The sequence below is a fragment of the Schistocerca nitens genome, chromosome 4 (assembly GCF_023898315.1).
Source record: "Schistocerca nitens isolate TAMUIC-IGC-003100 chromosome 4, iqSchNite1.1, whole genome shotgun sequence".
In the NCBI taxonomy this organism is placed as follows: Eukaryota; Metazoa; Arthropoda; class Insecta; order Orthoptera; family Acrididae; genus Schistocerca; species Schistocerca nitens.
Genome location: NC_064617.1, coordinates 83,010,010 through 83,028,617, shown reverse-complemented (window position 1 = coordinate 83,028,617; position 18,608 = coordinate 83,010,010). Strand labels below are relative to the sequence as shown.

Below are 18,608 nucleotides of genomic sequence, written 5' to 3'. Positions count from 1 at the left end.
ATGGAAGGGGATGTAGATGAAGATGAAATGGGAGATATGATACTGCGTGAAGAGTTCGACAGAGCACTGAAAGACCTGAGCCGAAACAAGGCCCCGGGAGTAGACAACATTCCATTAGAACTACTGATAGCCTTGGGAGAGCCAGTCCTGACAAAACTTTAACATCTGGTGAGCAAGATGTATGAGACAGGCGAAATTCTCTCAGACTTCAAGAAGAATATAATAATTCGAATCCCAAAGAAAGCAGGTGTTGCCAGATGTGAAAATTACCGAACTATCAGTTTAGTAAGCCACGGCTGCAAAATACTAACATGAATTCCTTACAGACAAATGGAAAAACTGGTAGAAGCCGACCTTGGGGAAGACCAGTTTGGATTTCGTAGAAATGTTGGAACACACGAGGCAATACTGACCCTACAACTTATCTTAGAAAATAGATTAAAGAAAGGCAAACCTACGTTTCTAGCATTTGTAGACTTAGAGAAAGCTTTTGACAATGTTGACTGGAATACTCTCTTTCAAATTCTGAAGGTGGCAGGGGTAAAATACAGAGAGCGAAAGGCTATTTACAATTTGTACAGAAAGCAGATGGCAGTTATAAGAGTCGAGGGACATGAAAGGGAAGCAGTGGTTGGGAAGGGAATGAGACAGGGTTGTAGCCTCTCCCCGATGCTATTCAATCTGTATATTGAGCAAGCAGTAAAGGAAACAAAAGATATGTTCGGAGTAGGAATTAAAATCCATGGAGAAGAAATTAAAACTTTGAGGTTCGCTAACTTTGAGGTTCGCTGATGACATTGTAATTCTGTCAGACAGCAAAGGACCTGGAAGAGCAGCTTAACGCAATGGACAGTGTCTTGAAAGGAGGATATAAGATCAACAAAAGCAAAACGAGGATAATGGAATGTAGTCGAATTAAATCGGGTGATGCTGAGGGTATTATAGTAGGAAATGATACGCTTAAAGTAGTAAATGAGTTTTGCTATTTGGGAAGCAAAATAACTAATGATGGTCGAAGTAGAAAGGATATAAAATGTAGACTGGCAATGGCAAGGAAGGCGTTTATGAAGAAGAGAAATTTGTTAACATCGAGTAGAGATTTAAGTGTCAAGAAGTCTTTTCTGAAAGTATTTGTATGGAGTGTAGCCATGTATGGAAGTGAAATGTGGACGATAAATAGTTTAGACAAGAAGAGAATAGAAGCTTTCGAAATGTGGTGCTACAGAAGGATGTTGAAGATTAGATGGGTAGATCACATAACTAATGAGGTGGTACTGAATAGAATTGGGGAGAAGAGAAATTTGTGGCACAACTTGACTAGAAGAAGGGATTGATTGGTAGGACATATTCTGAGGCATCAGGGGATCACCAATTTAGTATTGGAGGGCAGTGCGTAGGGTAAAAATTGTAGAGGGAGACCAAGAGATGAATACACTAAACAGATTCAGAAGGATGTAGGTTGCAGTATGTACTGGGAGATGAAGAAGCTTGCACAGGATAGAATAGCATGGAGGGCTGCATCAAACCAGTCTCTGGACTGAAGACCACAACAACAACAACAACAACAACTTCTGTATTATTCACAGATGTCAAAAATTTGCTCCTCCAATTCGACTCAGCTGTGCAATTAAAATATAAGCCGAAGAGTACAACGGAAAGTTCCTGCCCTGACTGTACAAGAATAAATCATTGGTGAACACAAGCAAGACAGCTAATATGCTGCTCTGTCTATCCAGAAGCCCTCTGCCTATATTAAACCCTCAAAAATTGATGTCAAAGAAATTGAATAAGTACCAGGAACAACATTTTTGGGGATATGAACTGACAGAACACTTCAACGGGACCAACACAGAGAGAAATTGCTAAAAAAAATCCAGGTAGTTTCTGCTATGCATTTAGAATCTGCAGCCAATAAAGTGATATACATACGAGTATGCTAGAAAAATCCAGGTAGTCTCTGCTGTGCATTTAGAATCTTCAGCCAATCATGTGATACACTCTAAAAATTATGTACCATGAATTTACACATTCAGTAATAGCATACGGCATCCCATTTGGGAGCTGCTTACAGAAAAATTTCGTTACACGAAAAGGGCTGATGAAAAAATTATTGAAAGATCACCAAAGCAATCCACAGCAAACATTAATCTGATGGGCAAAACATTGAGGAGAAATTATGATGGGATTGGAAACATAGGCAACCTACTCTTCAAACTACCCCTAACATTTAGAAATAAAACAAATACTTTTAATAATCTGGTATGAGAAAGGTAAATTTTAGTGAGGGAGGTTATTGTGTTAAATATGACAACAGTCTGTCTACCAAAACTCTTGACACTGAAATCATCCAACTCTTATATGTAACATCCACAGTTTTCTACTTCCTTGTCCCTTTTTTTTTTTTTTTTAATTTTGGGTGTAATATTTAAAATTAGATATACTTCAGTGTTCTTAGTGCTTTTTTACCACATGGCTGCTGCTGATTTCGGCAATATGTGGCTGTTGGCATCTCAACGCCTTTACTGTTCACGAGTAGTGACCTTTACTTCTAAATTATTTACATTCTGACAGAACTCTTCATTCCATATTTAAAACTAATACCAGTCAATTGCCAGAACTGTAATGTTCCCAGTAACACTGATTAGAACAACATGTGCATATGAGTACATGGCACACTTTACAGTTGCTGAATCGTAAATACTGATGTATCTGAAAAAATAATGTCCATTTCATATCTTATTATTGGACAATATTGCACTGTCATGACTGTATCAGAAAAAAATATTCTAAAAGTTTCAAGAATGAGATAGCTAACATTAGTACAGTAGCATGCTTCAGAGGCCAACAAGTTATTGTTGATGGTCTCACCTGTCATGGGGAGCTGCTTCTTTGCTCCCATCATCACTAGCTGTCTCTTGTGCCAGCTGGTCAAGGTAATGTTGAGGCACAGACTGTCCACTGCTCTGGAAATCAACTACTGTTGCAAGAAGCTGTTGCAAATGTTGCAGCCGTGCCCTTGCCTCTTGTAGTTTGCTGTACAAGCAGAAAGAAAAACTGCATTACTATTTTATTCGAAGACATAATTTTTATTAATGTATTCATTCTGTATATAGGGAAGAGAAGGTAATGCAAGCGATTTTAAAGTTGAGTTTGGAAATAAGAGTGAAACATATTATGTAAACCAACAAATAAAAAAATACAATCATACAGCAATAAATGAAGTATCACACATCAATTTTGTTTTTCTATCATCTACATTTCTGTCTGTTAAAAAAAAGAAAGACAGCATTTCAGCAAACAATTACCACTGCTAGCTCAGAGTCCTGTCAAAACTAAACTTAGATTGACTCCTTTTTTGTGAAATGCCAGCACCACAGTCACAGAGACAAATTAAATCTGTGAAAAACCTAAGAAAGCAAGCATCTTAATGAAAACTGAACAGAGGAAAACCTTGGGTTGCAGAAGAAAATTTTATACAGTGGGAAGAAAGAATAACTTTTCTTGTTGGCTGTGTGCCATATTTGCACTTATATAGGCCATGTATGAATACAGGCCGCACCTAAACTTTTGACATGAGATTATAGTAAGAAGTAAATCTCAGATACTAACCACATAACTAAATTTACAAGAAAATACAATTACGCATATCTCTCTGTCCCCTTCTTCAACTCCTGCATAACTATGAAGGGAATTGTCCGATCTGACATGTCAAAACCTGCCATCAAATTCTTTATACAGTAAGGAAATGCAGAAAGAATACAATTACAAAGTTTTAGCTGCTAAGACACACTACAAGTATTTTTTAAAAAAATGTTAAAAATTGTCAAATTTGTAGCTCACTAGGTGGCTGGAGAATTGTACACCCCTATCATGGCTGTAGCAGACAGAACATGTGCAACAGCGCACGTGCACAGCCTTTGCTGACAGTGCACTGGTGAATAGATAACAGAGCACAACACAATCATAATTTGAACAAAGCGAATTTCAGTTTCCGTCGATAGCTTCTCTGACAGGATTGTTCACAGTTACTATTTGCTGAAATTTGCAACCTGTTTAATATCCATAATAATTTAGCAGTTCCCTTTGCTGTATCACCAACTGTTAGCAATGGAGATAAAACCAAATTAATTTTCCTTTGTTTTTCTACAAGGTCTGTTCAAAAAATTCTGGAACAATCGTAATTTCGCGCCAATGGCATGTTGGATTGAAATGCGGTCGGCATCCCAGCACACACGTGTATTTAATGTGTAACTGCTAGAAGTTTCATTTTTGTATGTCTGTTAAGTTATTGTTCAGTTCTGTATTGAGTAGGACTCTAAGTCACACAGTTTGCAGACTTCAAGATGGCAGAATTAGAGAACTGATGTCTGCATTAAATTTAGTGTGAAACTCAAGAAAACCTTTATACAGACACACCAAATAATGCAGGAAGCCTATGGTGATGAGTACTTAAGCCATACTCAGTGTTATGAATGGTTCACGTGGTTTAAGAATGGCTCGATGGAAGTTAAAGATGACTCTCGTTCAGGACACCCTTTGATGTCTACCGACAATGCTCATGTCAGGAATGTCAACGAAACTGTATGTACCAATCGAAGAATGACTGACCGAGAGATTGCAGAAGAATGTAGCATTTTAGTCTGATCATGTCACGAAATCCTGACACAGCATCTTGGAATAAATCGTGTTGCTGCCAGCTCGTCCCACATCTCATTAGTCGAGACCAGAAAGACCTTCGTCTCACAATCTGTTACTAGCTTTTGGACCACACAGATGAGAATGAGATATTTCTTAAGAGAATCATAACTGATGATGACACATGGGTCTATGGTTATGATGTTGAGACCATGGATCAATCTTCACAATGGGACAGGAAAGGTCCTCCAAGACCAAAAAAAAGCTCATCAAGTCACGTCAAATGACAAAGACACACTGATAGTTTTCTTTGACTTTGAAGGATTAGTTCACCATGAGTTCATGCCACAGGGACAAACTGTTAATGAAGTGGGACGTGTTGCAATGCCTGTAAGAAAATATGAGAAGGAATTGGCCTGAAGTGTGACAAAAGAATTCATGGCTCCTGCATCACGATAAAGCACTCGCACATTCATCCCTGTTGGTGCATGACTATTACACAAAAAACGAGATCACTATGCTGCCTCATCATCCGTACTCTCCAGACCTGGCCCTATGGACTTCTTTTTATTTCCAAAGTTGAAAATCCCGTGGAATGGATGAAGAATTGCAATAAAAGACGAGATAAAATAAAATTTGTAAGTGGTGCTTCATACAATCTAGCAAGAGGTATACTAGGACTGCTTCCAGAAGTCAAAATGGCATTGGGAGTGATGTATAAATTGTAGAGGAGAGTATTTTGAAAGAGACCATGCACAATAAGTAAACAATAAGCACAGAAAAAATTTTTGGACAAAGTTCCAGAATTTTCTGAACATACCTCATTTTTGCTCAAAGCATCTGTCTTTGTGCAGGTTCCAGAGTTTCACAGTAATGTGGTGTCCAAGTAATGTTTTCAACCGCACAAAGATGAGTATGAAGAATATGGTATGCAACCAAAATCACATATTTCTCCTGAAGACCTACAAATGTGTTATTTATTAGTTAATTTCTTGGACATTCATTTGAATGATGTCGACACTTCATCAGAAATTGTGGAAACATCAGAAGAATCAGGAAATTGATGATTCTATGAATTGTGGTACCTATGACAATTGTCGTCTTAATGAAAATCAGGAACAAAGATACAGTACCTTCCTAGCCCAAAGAAAACACATACAGTGATAGCTTTGAATGACAAAGAAAAGGAAGGAAAATGCTTAAGTTAAGCAATGTGCAAAGCCTGTTTCGTGTTGTAAAATCTGCACAACAGTACCAAGCAAGATCTATGAGTCTGGACACTCTGACTTGCACATGAGGTGAACATTACTGATGTCCACGCTTCTTTGATCTGGTTAAACAGATTCAGGACATTATAGCAAATAGGAAGTAGCAAAATTACAAGGTTTACTTCAACCAAATATGTAGAGGACATATCATTGATCAGAAATATGAGTACTATAGAGAAATTTGCAGCTGATATGAAGACAAAGCTTCTCATTACCTCCTAAAATTCTGTGTATAAAGCCAATCACTCAGGTTTTTGCACTGATAAGTATCAGTGAATTACTGTTTCCACAGCATTATATCTATTTTCTTCCCCCATGAACCATGGACCTTGCCGTTGGTGGGGAAGCTTGCGTGCCTCAGCGATACAGATGACCGTACCGTAGGTGCAACCACAGCGGAGGGGTATCTGTTGAGAGGCCAGACAAACATGTGGTTCCTGAAGAGGGGCAGCAGCCTTTTCAGTAGTTGCAGGGGCAACAGTCTGGATGTTTGACTGATCTGGCCTTGTAACATTAACCAAAACGGCCTTGCTGTGCTGGTACTGCGAACGGCTGAAAGCAAGGGGAAACTACAGCCGTAATTTTTCCCGAGGACATGCAGCTTTACTGTATGATTAAATGATGATGGCGTCCTCTTGGGTAAAATATTCCGGAGGTAAAATAGTCCCCCATTCGGATCTCCGGGCGGGGACTACTCAAGAGGATGTCGTTATCAGGAGAAAGAAAACTGGCGTTCTACGGATCGGAGCGTGGAATGTCAGATCCCTTAATCGGGCAGGTAGGTTAGAAAATTTAAAAAGGGAAATGGATAGGTTAAAGTTAGATATAGTGGGAATTAGTGAAGTTCGGTGGCAGGAGGAACAAGACTTTTGGTCAGGTAATTACAGGGTTATAAATACAAAATCAAATAGGGGTAACGCAGGAGTAGGTTTAATAATGAATAAAAAAGTAGGAGTGCGGGTTAGCTACTACAAACAGCATAGTGAACGCATTATTGTGGCCAAGATAGACACAAAGCCCATGCCTACTACAGTAGTACAAGTTTATATGCCAACTAGCTCTGCAGATGATGAAGAAATTGATGAAATGTATGACGAGATAAAAGAAATTATTCAGGTAGTGAAGGGAGACGAAAATTTAATAGTCATGGGTGACTGGAATTCGTCAGTAGGAAAAGGGAGAGAAGGAAACATAGTAGGTGAATATGGATTGGGGGGAAGAAATGAAAGAGGAAGCCGCCTTGTAGAATTTTGCACAGAGCATAACTTAATCATAGCTAACACTTGGTTCAAGAATCATAAAAGAAGGTTGTATACATGGAAGAATCCTGGAGATACTAATAGGTATCAGATAGATTATATAATGGTAAGACAGAGATTTAGGAACCAGGTTTTAAATTGTAAGACATTTCCAGGGGCAGATGTGGATTCTGACCACAATCTATTGGTTATGAACTGCAGATTGAAACTGAAGAAACTGCAAAAAGGTGGGAATTTAAGGAGATGGGACCTGGATAAACTGAAAGAACCAGAGGTTGTAGAGAGTTTCAGGGAGGGCATAAGGGAACAATTGACAGGAATGGGGGAAAGAAATACAGTAGAAGAAGAATGGGTAGCTCTGAGGGATGAAGTAGTGAAGGCAGCAGAGGATCAAGTAGGTAAAAAGACGAGGGCTAATAGAAATCCTTGGGTAACAGAAGAAATATTGAATTTAATTGATGAAAGGAGGAAATATAAAAATGCAGTAAATGAAGCAGGGAAAAGGGAATACAAACGTCTCAAAAATGAGATCGACAGAAAGTGCAAAATGGCTAAGCAGGTATGGCTAGAGGACAAATGTAAGGATGTAGAGGCTTGTCTCACTAGGGGTAAGATAGATACTGCCTACAGGAAAATTAAAGAGACCTTTGGAGAGAAGAGAACCACTTGTATGAATATCAAGAGCTCAGATGGCAACCCAGTTCTAAGCAAAGAAGGCAAGGCAGAAAGGTGGAAGGAGTATATAGAGGGTTTATACAAGGGCGATGTACTTGAGGACAGTATTATGGAAATGGAAGAGGATGTAGATGAAGAAGAAATGGGAGATAAGATACTGCGTGAAGAGTTTGACAGAGCACTGAAAGACCTGAGTCGAAACAAGGCCCCGGGAGTAGACAACATTCCATTAGAACTACTGATGGCCTTGGGAGAGCCAGTCATGACAAAACTCTACCATCTGGTGAGCAAGATGTATGAGACAGGCGAAATACCCACAGACTTCAAGAAGAATATAATAATTCCAATCCCAAAGAAAGCAGGTGTTGACAGATGTGAAAATTACCGAACTATCAGTTTAATAAGTCACAGCTGCAAAATACTAACGCGAATTCTTTACAGACGAATGGAAAAACTAGTAGAAGCGGACCTCGGGGAAGATCAGTTTGGATTCCGTAGAAATGTTGGAACACGTGAGGCAATACTAACCTTACGACTTATCTTAGAAGAAAGATTAAGAAAAGGCAAACCTACGTTTCTAGCATTTGTAGACTTAGAGAAAGCTTTTGACAACGTTAACTGGAATACTCTCTTTCAAATTCTAAAGGTGGCAGGGGTAAAATACAGGGAGCGAAAGGCTATTTACAATTTGTACAGAAACCAGATGGCAGTTATAAGAGTCGAGGGACATGAAAGGGAAGCAGCGGTTGGGAAGGGAGTAAGACAGGGTTGTAGCCTCTCCCCGATGTTATTCAATCTGTATATTGAGCAAGCAGTAAAGGAAACAAAAGAAAAATTCGGAGTAGGTACTAAAATTCATGGAGAAGAAGTAAAAACTTTGAGGTTCGCCGATGACATTGTAATTCTGTCAGAGACAGCAAAGGACTTGGAAGAGCAGTTGAACGGAATGGACAGTGTCTTGAAAGAAGGATATAAGATGAACATCAACAAAAGCAAAACGAGGATAATGGAATGTAGTCGAATTAAATCGGGTGATGCTGAGGGGATTAGATTAGGAAATGAGACACTTAAAGTAGTAAAGGAGTTTTGCTATTTAGGGAGTAAAATAACTGATGATGGTCAAAGTAGAGAGGATATAAAATGTAGACTGGCAATGGCAAGGAAATCGTTTCTGAAGAAGAGAAATTTGTTAACATCGAATACAGATTTAAGTGTCAGGAAGTCGTTTCTGAAAGTATTTGTATGGAGTGTAGCCATGTATGGAAGTGAAACATGGACGATAACCAGTTTGGACAAGAAGAGAATAGAAGCTTTCGAAATGTGGTGCTACAGAAGAATGCTGAAGATAAGGTGGGTAGATCACATAACTAATGAGGAGGTATTGAATAGGATTGGGGAGAAGAGAAGTTTGTGGCACAACTTGACTAGAAGAAGGGATCGGTTGGTAGGACATGTTTTGAGGCATCAAGGGATCACAAATTTAGCATTGGAGGGCAGCGTGGAGGGTAAAAATCGTAGAGGGAGACCAAGAGATGAATACACTAAGCAGATTCAGAAGGATGTAGGTTGCAGTAGGTACTGGGAGATGAAGAAGCTTGCACAGGATAGAGTAGCATGGAGAGCTGCATCAAACCAGTCTCAGGACTGAAGACCACAACAACAACAATATATCTATTTTCAGGAACCTCATAGCAAACTAGAATCAAAATTTAAAAAAAAGAAAAAAAAAAGAAAAAAAAGACTGTTTAGTTGCAAAAATCTTGTAATAAATGTTGCAAAATCTGGAAAAATGGGAGAGAATAATTTTCAATATTACATCTGAAACGTCTTCTTACCAGTTGCAGAAAATAACTCACTGCTTTTGCTGGGCTCTTGGCCTGGACATAATGACACCTCTGGCTGTAGGATGCTGATGAAAAGGCTGTTAATATAATTCAGATTCCACATGGAACTACTAGTGTAATACAGCATCTTGATAAAGAAATTTTTGTGCGAATCTAAAGCATGTTTAGTAAATTGTCAGATAATGTAATTACTGATATCTCTTTGTCATTTCTGGTTTATTAATGGCGCAGTAATGTTAAACTTCAGTCATTTCTGCACTGTCAGTTTGCAACACCATGTTTTATAAATTTTATCAGGTATGCCTGATATGCAGCACAATATCCAGAACAATGGCCACAGCCATTTACTACTCCATCCTAATTCTGTCTAAATAAAACTAACAATTACTGTGAAGTGCTTGACTGCATTAATTTGTATTTTATCAGGTATGTCTGGTGTAATGAAAATGTGTATTTTGTCATCCAATAGACATTTTGCATTTTGTGGTAACTACATTGAATAAACAAGGAACTGTTTCATTGTTAGTAAATGGTGCCATTAATCAAAAATTATTATAAGGGCTACAATGCGGAAATTGTTATAAAATATTTCATCCACCAAAGTATAGTTCTGACTGATGGAAGTTGTCTGTAACGTATCATCATACACTGCCTAGATTTGCTTTCCTCTGCTAGTCACTTGTGTAATAATTACATCTGCAACAGTTTAGATGTCAATATGAACTGCCAGTTATTCAAACTATTAATGATTTGAAACATTTTTGGTATGGTTTACATGCTTAAAATTCATGTGTGTTCACTTTCGACTTTCCGCTATGTGGCACTATATTCTCCTGTCTACTCATTCATCGACTCGCACACTGGGCAGCAAGGGCATTACAAACCACTTTTTATAAGTGGTTCTTCATGCAGCAAAAATGAGTAGCTTTTAACATTTTTCTTTTCCTTAGCAGTCAAAATGTTGATAGCATATTTCTTTTGGCGTATTTTCCTGGGGGAAAAATTTCAGGGCAGGTTTTGACATGCCACATTGGATAATTTCCTTGTAACAGTGATACAACACACACACACACACACACACACACACACACACACATAGGGGCACAGTATTTTGTGAATATCAAGGTCCACTGTGTGTATTGTAGCTATCAGACTATAGCATCCTGAGATGACAGTGACCTGGTGTGTGTGTGTGTGTGTGTGTGTGTGTGTGTGTGTGTGTGTGTGTACAAACTTAGTCCAATAGCTTAATTTACATTTGAATGAACTTTCAATGTGCCTGTTTGGCATTCAATGCCTCCTCTATGTGGTGAGTAGCACTTTATCCTATTTCATTAAATCAGAGAGAGAGAGAGAGAGAGAGAGAGAGACTGACTTTGTGACTAAAGGTAAACACATTAAATTTTACACAGAAGAATATATTTTTAAGTGACTGTATGATTTGTGATATCTATCCACAGTTTTATAAAAATGAGTTATTGTCTCAATTGTCAAACATGGTAATGCTTCTAAGTTTTCTTCAAAAGTCTTCTAAATTAGCAATGAAATGTAAAATGAAGCTTACATGTGTAATTTTTAACATGGACTGTTCTAATCTGTAGCTAACAGCAGGCAGCAATTATAAACAAAGAGCAAACATAATTAGTATTTATTTTAACTGAAACTTACATTGCTTTATTGTGGATGTCACGTGCTCTCTCCCGTTCACCTTCACTGCTGATGTTATCAGGTTTGTTACGAACACAAAGATTTACTGCAAGTTCATTCTCCTGCTCTGCTTCATTCTGCTCAGGATTGTCTCTGTCCTAAAAAATGCAAATGCAGTAAGTATCATTTGTATATTATTATAGTTCTGTTTCAAACATCAAGTGCTTACTGCATAGCAAGATTACCATCAAAACACAGATCCAGGACACAATGAATTTTATCAGCAAGTTATTCAGAACCTACTTTCCTGCTCTTGCATTATCTGAGTCTCTGAAATTGTCACCTAGAACTCAATGGAATTTCTTGCAGTTGTTACTACGTTTGAGCAGTCCGTCTATGTAGTGATAGTGGTAATAAGGTTGTGTATATTGGCTAGATCCTTCACCAGATGTTCCTGGAATGTATCTTCAATGATTAATTTCCTGTAAACTGGAGTCTTTCCTTATCCCACTGATTGTTTTACACTGTCCCAGACTGTTCTGAATTTAAGACTGTGTGTTGTTTTTGCTGTTTTCTTCAGTGTGCAGACCAGTTTAATGCAGTTATCCATGGTAGTTTCTTCATAACTATTGCACCCTACATCCACCTGAATCTGCTTAGTGTATTCAGTCTTGGCCTGTCTCTACAATTTTCACTCCCCACACTTCCCTCCATTGGTAAATTTACAATTTTTTAATGTTTCAGGATATGTTTCTCAATTAGTCCCTTATTTTAGTCTAGATGTACCATAATTTTTTTCCCATACTCTGATTCAGTAGCTCCATTACCTGATCTCCCAGTCTGTCTTCAGCATTCTTCTGGAACACTACATTTCTGTTCTCTTCTCATACAAATTTCTCCATTCTTAATTACTGACTGACTTTTAAGCTGCTAGGTGGACTTGTTACTGGGTGTAAAGCACCTCAATTGAAATGTTCTCCCATTATACAACTTATCTTTATTATGTTCATAATATTATTGTTTTGTGAGTCCAAGCAGAAAAATGCAGTATGACTATGAAGTCTTTTGTTATGGATACCTTGGGAAAAAGATTCTTGTTCAACTTGTCATGTCAGGTTTGGGTAAAATTCCAAGGTTTTGCTGACTCCCTCCATCATCATTGTCATCAGGGGCTACTTGAAAGCAGTGAAACTTGGATTTTTTCCTGGACATGGCTATGATTTTGGGCTTTGAGCTGAGTATCTTGTATTTGCTAGTATTGTACAAATAAACTGTGTTATACTGGTATTTACAACACAAATAAATTCCACCAGCAAACAGAAAGAGTACCTATCTGAAACTAACATATTTCACCCCCCTCCCCTCCCACTCACCCACCCACCCACCCACCCACCCACACACACACACACACACACACACACACACACACACACACACACACACAAAGAAAATATTATGGCTCATATTAACAGTTACTGCACTAAGGTGATGGCTTGTTTGTGGGTTAAGAGAAGTCACAGTGATTTACTTGTTCAAATCATGAAATGTGCTAAGAGGTAATGTTATACAGCTATTCAAATTGCCAAGTTCATCAAGCACAGTAGGATTTTCAATAAAACTGATAGCAACAAGAGAAGCAAGATTATTTGCTCTGAAACATATGCTTATAAGAAACTGAATTAGAGATAGCTGTCATGTTGGAAAGGGAACGCTCTTATCATCAAAGCAAACAAAACAGTTTGGAGTGTCACATTACTGATCTCCTGTGACAAGTGTATTGGCAGTTGACACAAGAATGGGCAAGACAAGCAATATCAGCACATCAGTTTGTGGCCACACTGTGGGAGAAATTCCATCTACAACATTATGCAGGCACAGAGCTATTTACTTGTCATTGTGCCAAGCATTTACTGCAAGTTTATAACACTTGGAAGACAAACCACAGTGCAAAAAACCTTTGCCAATTAAATGATGGACAACAACAATGTTTGAGCAGATGTACTATCCAGAACCATCTTCTCACTATGGAGTACAGAAGTCACTGTCCCACATGTGTGCCTCTGTTCATAGAGTCACCTGGCATAGAGATCACCATGAGCACAAGGACAATACCAAATACTGAAAAAATGCTGCATGGCTACATGAGTTGTAGTACACATTGGTAGGTGTCAATGACAGGATACAAATATGTCAAAATACACAATTTGGCAATGCATCCCACTTGGCAATGCGGCACTGATCTGTCATGCGGTGTAGGTAAGTTTCTCATGTGTGCAATGTTTATGTAGAATGAATTAGGGCTCTTGATACATCCGCCATTTTCTCTCTGTTGAACAAACCTACTATCTGATCATACACATGATCAAGCATACCCATTTATTCACCCACATCACCCAGATAATACAACATTTGTTTCTGTGATACCTGTAGCAGACATTATAAACAACATGAACTTGGTTAAATAAAGTGCTGCAGCTTGGTTTGATACATATGATTTACTATTTAAATGACAAAAAGCCATGACTACATTGTTCAGGCTATCAACACTTAACAACAAAATTACATGGAATTCTTATGATATTATCTACTGAGGACTTTGGTGGCCTCTGCAACTTGAGGATACAAAAGTACAGCATATTTTGCATTTTTTAAAATTTGTGTTAAGGTAAAGATTAGCACTTAGGGAAAACCGCAAAAACATAAATGATTTTCTTATAAATCAGATGAATGCAATCAAAGTGAAGGCAAGAACACACCGAAGGCCTTTGTTAGATAAATCTGAGATCTTAATAGTAATTAACATATTCTTACTATGTCAAAGATGTATTTGCTTAACTACTGAACATATCTGTAATAGATCAATGACACAAGTACAATACCAGAACCTGTACATCTCCAGTCTTACCAAAAAACAGATTGGCAGAAACTAAAAACAGCCATGATTATATAGTAATCAAAGTGTGTAACAAAATCTCAAATTCACCCAATGTATGCCTGTCAAATTGTTTAAGGAAAAACTTCATAGTTTCTTATGAGCAAATCCAGTGTATTCATTGGAATAATTCCTTCATAAGTCTAATACAAGTACAACTTTGTAATAATACATTTATGGAAAATATTATATTGAGAAACATTGTTATTAATGAAGTCTACTGCTTGTCTTTCTGCCAAATGACTAACAAATAATTAAAATCTAAATCTGACATGAGAATAGAGATGAGAGAGAAATCCAAAATAAATTTTCTATACAAGAAGATACACGGAGAAGAAAAAATGTTAGTTCGAGACAACAGCAACAACAACCAACAGTGAATAATAAAATAAATAACCTGAACACGTTAAACAATATAGGCAGAAACAGACTACTATTTACAGTGAAGAAGACATGTCAAGTTGCAGATAGGCACAATTACAAGACACTCACATATAGCTTTCAACCACAGCCTTCGTCAGTCAAAGACGCACAAGCACACATGACCACCCACTCCAGCATCTCGGGCCAGAATGCTGACAATGTTGCATTCCCCCAACATGTTGGAGTTGGCAATTGTGTGCCTGAGGCATGCATGCTTGCTTGCTTGCGCATGCGCGCGTGTGTGTGTGTGTGTGTGTGTGTGTGTGTGTGTGTGTTTGTTTTACTGACAAAGCCTGTGGCCAAAACCTATATGTGAGTGTTTTTTAATTGTGCCTGTCTCCAACTTGGTCTGCCTTCTTTATGGTACATGGGGTCTGTCTTTTACTACATTGTTGATGTTACTACCTGGAGTTCCCATTGCTTGAACATGTTAAAGTGAGAGAAATTGAAAGGAAACAAAGCATGACAGAGAAGCCTTATAAAATGAGAAATGAGGGACAATTGAGATGTAAATCTTTAATTGAAATGTATCCAGTGTGGGCAGGAAGAAGCAAGTGACTATTGTAAATATGAAACAACTTTAATAAAAATTAATATATTTGTTTAAAAGGAATTGTGATTCTTTCTGTGCAATTATACAAATTGATCTTCAGGGTTAGATGTCTGTCGCTGAATGATAAATGCTGAGGTGGCTTCTTTACATGAAGCGTGGCATTCAGCGATACTGGAACAGAAATGGTGGTGGACTGTGCATGAGCCTCTTTTTACTTTGTTTCCATGGACATCAGAAGCTGCCACACAAAGCTAATGGATATAGGATCTGTGATGGACATTGCTAGAAGTGGTTATCCTAGGATGTCAATGTCTGAGGAAAATGACCAATTTGTGCAGGAAGTGTTCATCCGCCCCCCCCCCCCGCCCCCCCAAAAAACAATCACCACGCTGTTGCGACCATCACATGGAGTATGATGAAATCATGGTATGCTCGTTCAGAGACTTCTCCCTGTAGTTATTGTCAAACATAATCTGGAGTGATGAAGCTGTGTTTCATATGGCAGAATATAAACAGTCACAATTCCCATTACTGGGCACAAGATTCTCCACATGCCACCAATGAGAAAATGCAACATCAGGTAAGGTAATGAATAGTGTCGTGCAGTATGACATCAACACAACTTAGCAATCCATTCCTTCTTGGGAACACAATGAAACTCAGACCAGTAGCTAGCCACACTATAAAATAGATTTTGCCAAATGTGTAATGTATGAGAATATTACTGACCTCATCTTTATATAACATGGTGCACCAGTGCATTTTGCAATTAACGTACACGAACGGCTCGACAATCATTGTGTGAGATGTTGGTTGGGCTCTGTGGTCCTCAAGAGTGCCCAATGCAAAGACCTGGCCACACACTGTGCACATCTACTTGTTGGGATGGATTAAGAAGGGAGTTTGTCAGACCAAATCATGTATGTTAGATGATTTGGAAGCTGACATCTAGCATGTTCTCAACTATGTACCACAAGAGTTCCATTTGAAGTCAGTTGAGAATGCACCCAAGTGCAACTAGAAAAATGGCATCCATGCAGAATTTCTATTGAAAAAAACTGCTACTATACCTGTCATAAAACACTTTGTTTCAATAAAACAGACCAATTATTTTACGAAATATTAGCTATTTCCTATAGGCACTAACTTCCCACTGATTCTGTAATTCCAAGATTATAAAATGTATGCTCTAACAGAACTCATTTAAGTAAAATGTATTAGTTTGTGGATTACACTCTGTTTTAATTGTAAAGTAGAAACCAATGTACAAAAGAATAGCCATATCCAACTTTGTCTTTTGATTTATTTTAAAGGTAAGTTTTATTTTTTTTCTGACATTTATTATTAATTGTAAACTAGCTGACAAACACAGCATTGCCTAGATATTCATTTTGCCAATTTTCTATTTAAAAAAAAAAAACTGTGTTTGTTGTGTAATATCAGAGAAATTTCATTTCCATGTATGTGTGAAAACACCTTTAAAATTATGAAACAGTCATACAAAGAAATATATCAACCTACAAATGTATAATAAGGTATCCAAATTAAGAAACATAAGAGGGCTATACAGAAAGCAACTGGCATTTTGGTCTATCACAGCAATGGGCAGGGCTACACTCACCATCTTGGTGCCACAACATTCCTACACTCAGTATGCATCCAGTGGTGGTAGCATGTGATTTGTGTCTCTGTTACTTTTCTTTCCGCGACATGTTAAAATGTTTGTTGCAACAGAAAATCCTGTCACTTGTGACGTGCAGTCTATGATTAGGATTTTGTTGGCAAAAACTGCAAACCAATTGAAACTTATTACAACCTTTGTAATGTGTACAGAAAAGGAATAATGAGTGAAGCCGAGTGTGGCAACAGTGCACTGATTTTAAAAACAGCTGTACCAGGACCGCAGTGGTAGGTCTAGCCTTGTGACTGATGAACTGCTGATGAAAATCAATGACAACATTTGTGTAATTGTTCATTTCATGATTACAGAACTTTTTCAGCATTTTACCCAAATTTTACAGAGTTTGGTGCACGAAGGTGGGGCAGAGAAGCTTGGCCAAAACAAATTTTTGGCTATGTGGTTTCCCAAAATCCTAATGGAAAACCACAAAAAAACAGACCAGTTGCAGCACTGATCTTCATCAAAGATTACGAGAAAAATGGTATTGTGAAACAAAGAGGCAGTTAATGAAACGAAGATATGCAAATTCTCCCAAGGAATCGAGGAAATGTTTGCAAATGCTGTCAGCAAGATACATCATGGCAACTGTGTTTCTGGACTCTGAGAGAGTGATTCTCATCGATTTCCTTGAACATGGCACAATAATTAACTCAGAGAGGTATTGTCAAACACTGACAATGTTAAAGTGGGTAATAAAGAACAAACATTGGCGAAAATTTAGTGCAATTTTCTTTTTCACAACAATGCACGTCAACACATGGCCAATCGCCCCAAGAGCTCATACAGGGTTTTGGATGGGAGTTGTCTGTTCGTCCACCATACAGCCCAGATTTGGCGCCGACAGACTACCATCTCTTCCCAGTAATGAAGACATGGCTCGTTACACAACACCTTGATACTGACGCCAAACTGTATGCTGGTATAAACCAGTAGTTGCAATCGTAGGTGGCAGATTTCTGCAGAAACAGTATTGACAAACTTGTGCCACGATATGATAAGTGTGTCTCAATCAGAATGGCAATTATTTAGAGAAACAGCTTATGAGTTTATCTTTAATACACATATAATAAAATTTGGTTTTTCCATATTGTTAACTTTTTATTTAAAAACATCTGTTACTTTCTAGAGAGCCCTTGTAGTATGTAAAATACAAACTCTCTGTACAGTTTGTTTAACTCAGAACTTGATTATAAATAATATTTTCCATTACATATCTAGGAGCTACAATGAATAACTTCTTGGGTGAGTCCATTCTTGAGAAAGTAATATAACACTGTCCATGAGAAAAACATGGAGATGTCAAATCCAATCTCCATGATTTAATAGTTTGCCCCAGTGATTTGTTAATTTTTATGGCAAATGAAAGTCTCTCTGGAAATTGCAGTCTCTTGAGTTGAAAGTGATGCAGCTGTTTCGCATGTCTACAATGCAATTTTGTTAGCGTCCCTCTGGCAAAGCCTATTCACAACTCAACAGATGGCTCCTGTTTCTGCCTACAGTGGTTTTTGCTTCACAGCTGAAAGCTGTCAGAGCTGTTGCCAGGTGTCAGGGACTTCTTTAAGTTGACCATCTGTATGAGTGTCATAGAAGTAAAGAATAAATGTATTAAAACTTCATGCACAATGCGGCATTTTTTTCACAGGTCTCAGTGTTTATGACAACATATCTCTTGAATTATACATTGTACAATG

The 18,608-nt window shown here is 38.0% G+C and overlaps 1 protein-coding gene across 6 annotated transcripts in view; it reads right to left on the bottom strand.

Annotated features, from left to right (window-relative positions):
• LOC126251840 (pericentriolar material 1 protein-like) overlaps nucleotides 1-18,608 on the bottom strand; it is a 781,694-nt gene that overhangs the window by 282,317 nt on the left and 480,769 nt on the right. For all 6 annotated transcript variants that reach the window (XM_049952507.1, XM_049952508.1, XM_049952506.1 and 3 more), the window contains 2 exons: nucleotides 11,350-11,486; nucleotides 2,869-3,033 (listed from right to left, as the gene is read on the bottom strand). In XM_049952507.1, the coding sequence (XP_049808464.1) occupies nucleotides 2,869-3,033; nucleotides 11,350-11,486 (302 nt within the window). The remainder of the gene's footprint in view (nucleotides 1-2,868; nucleotides 3,034-11,349; nucleotides 11,487-18,608) is intronic.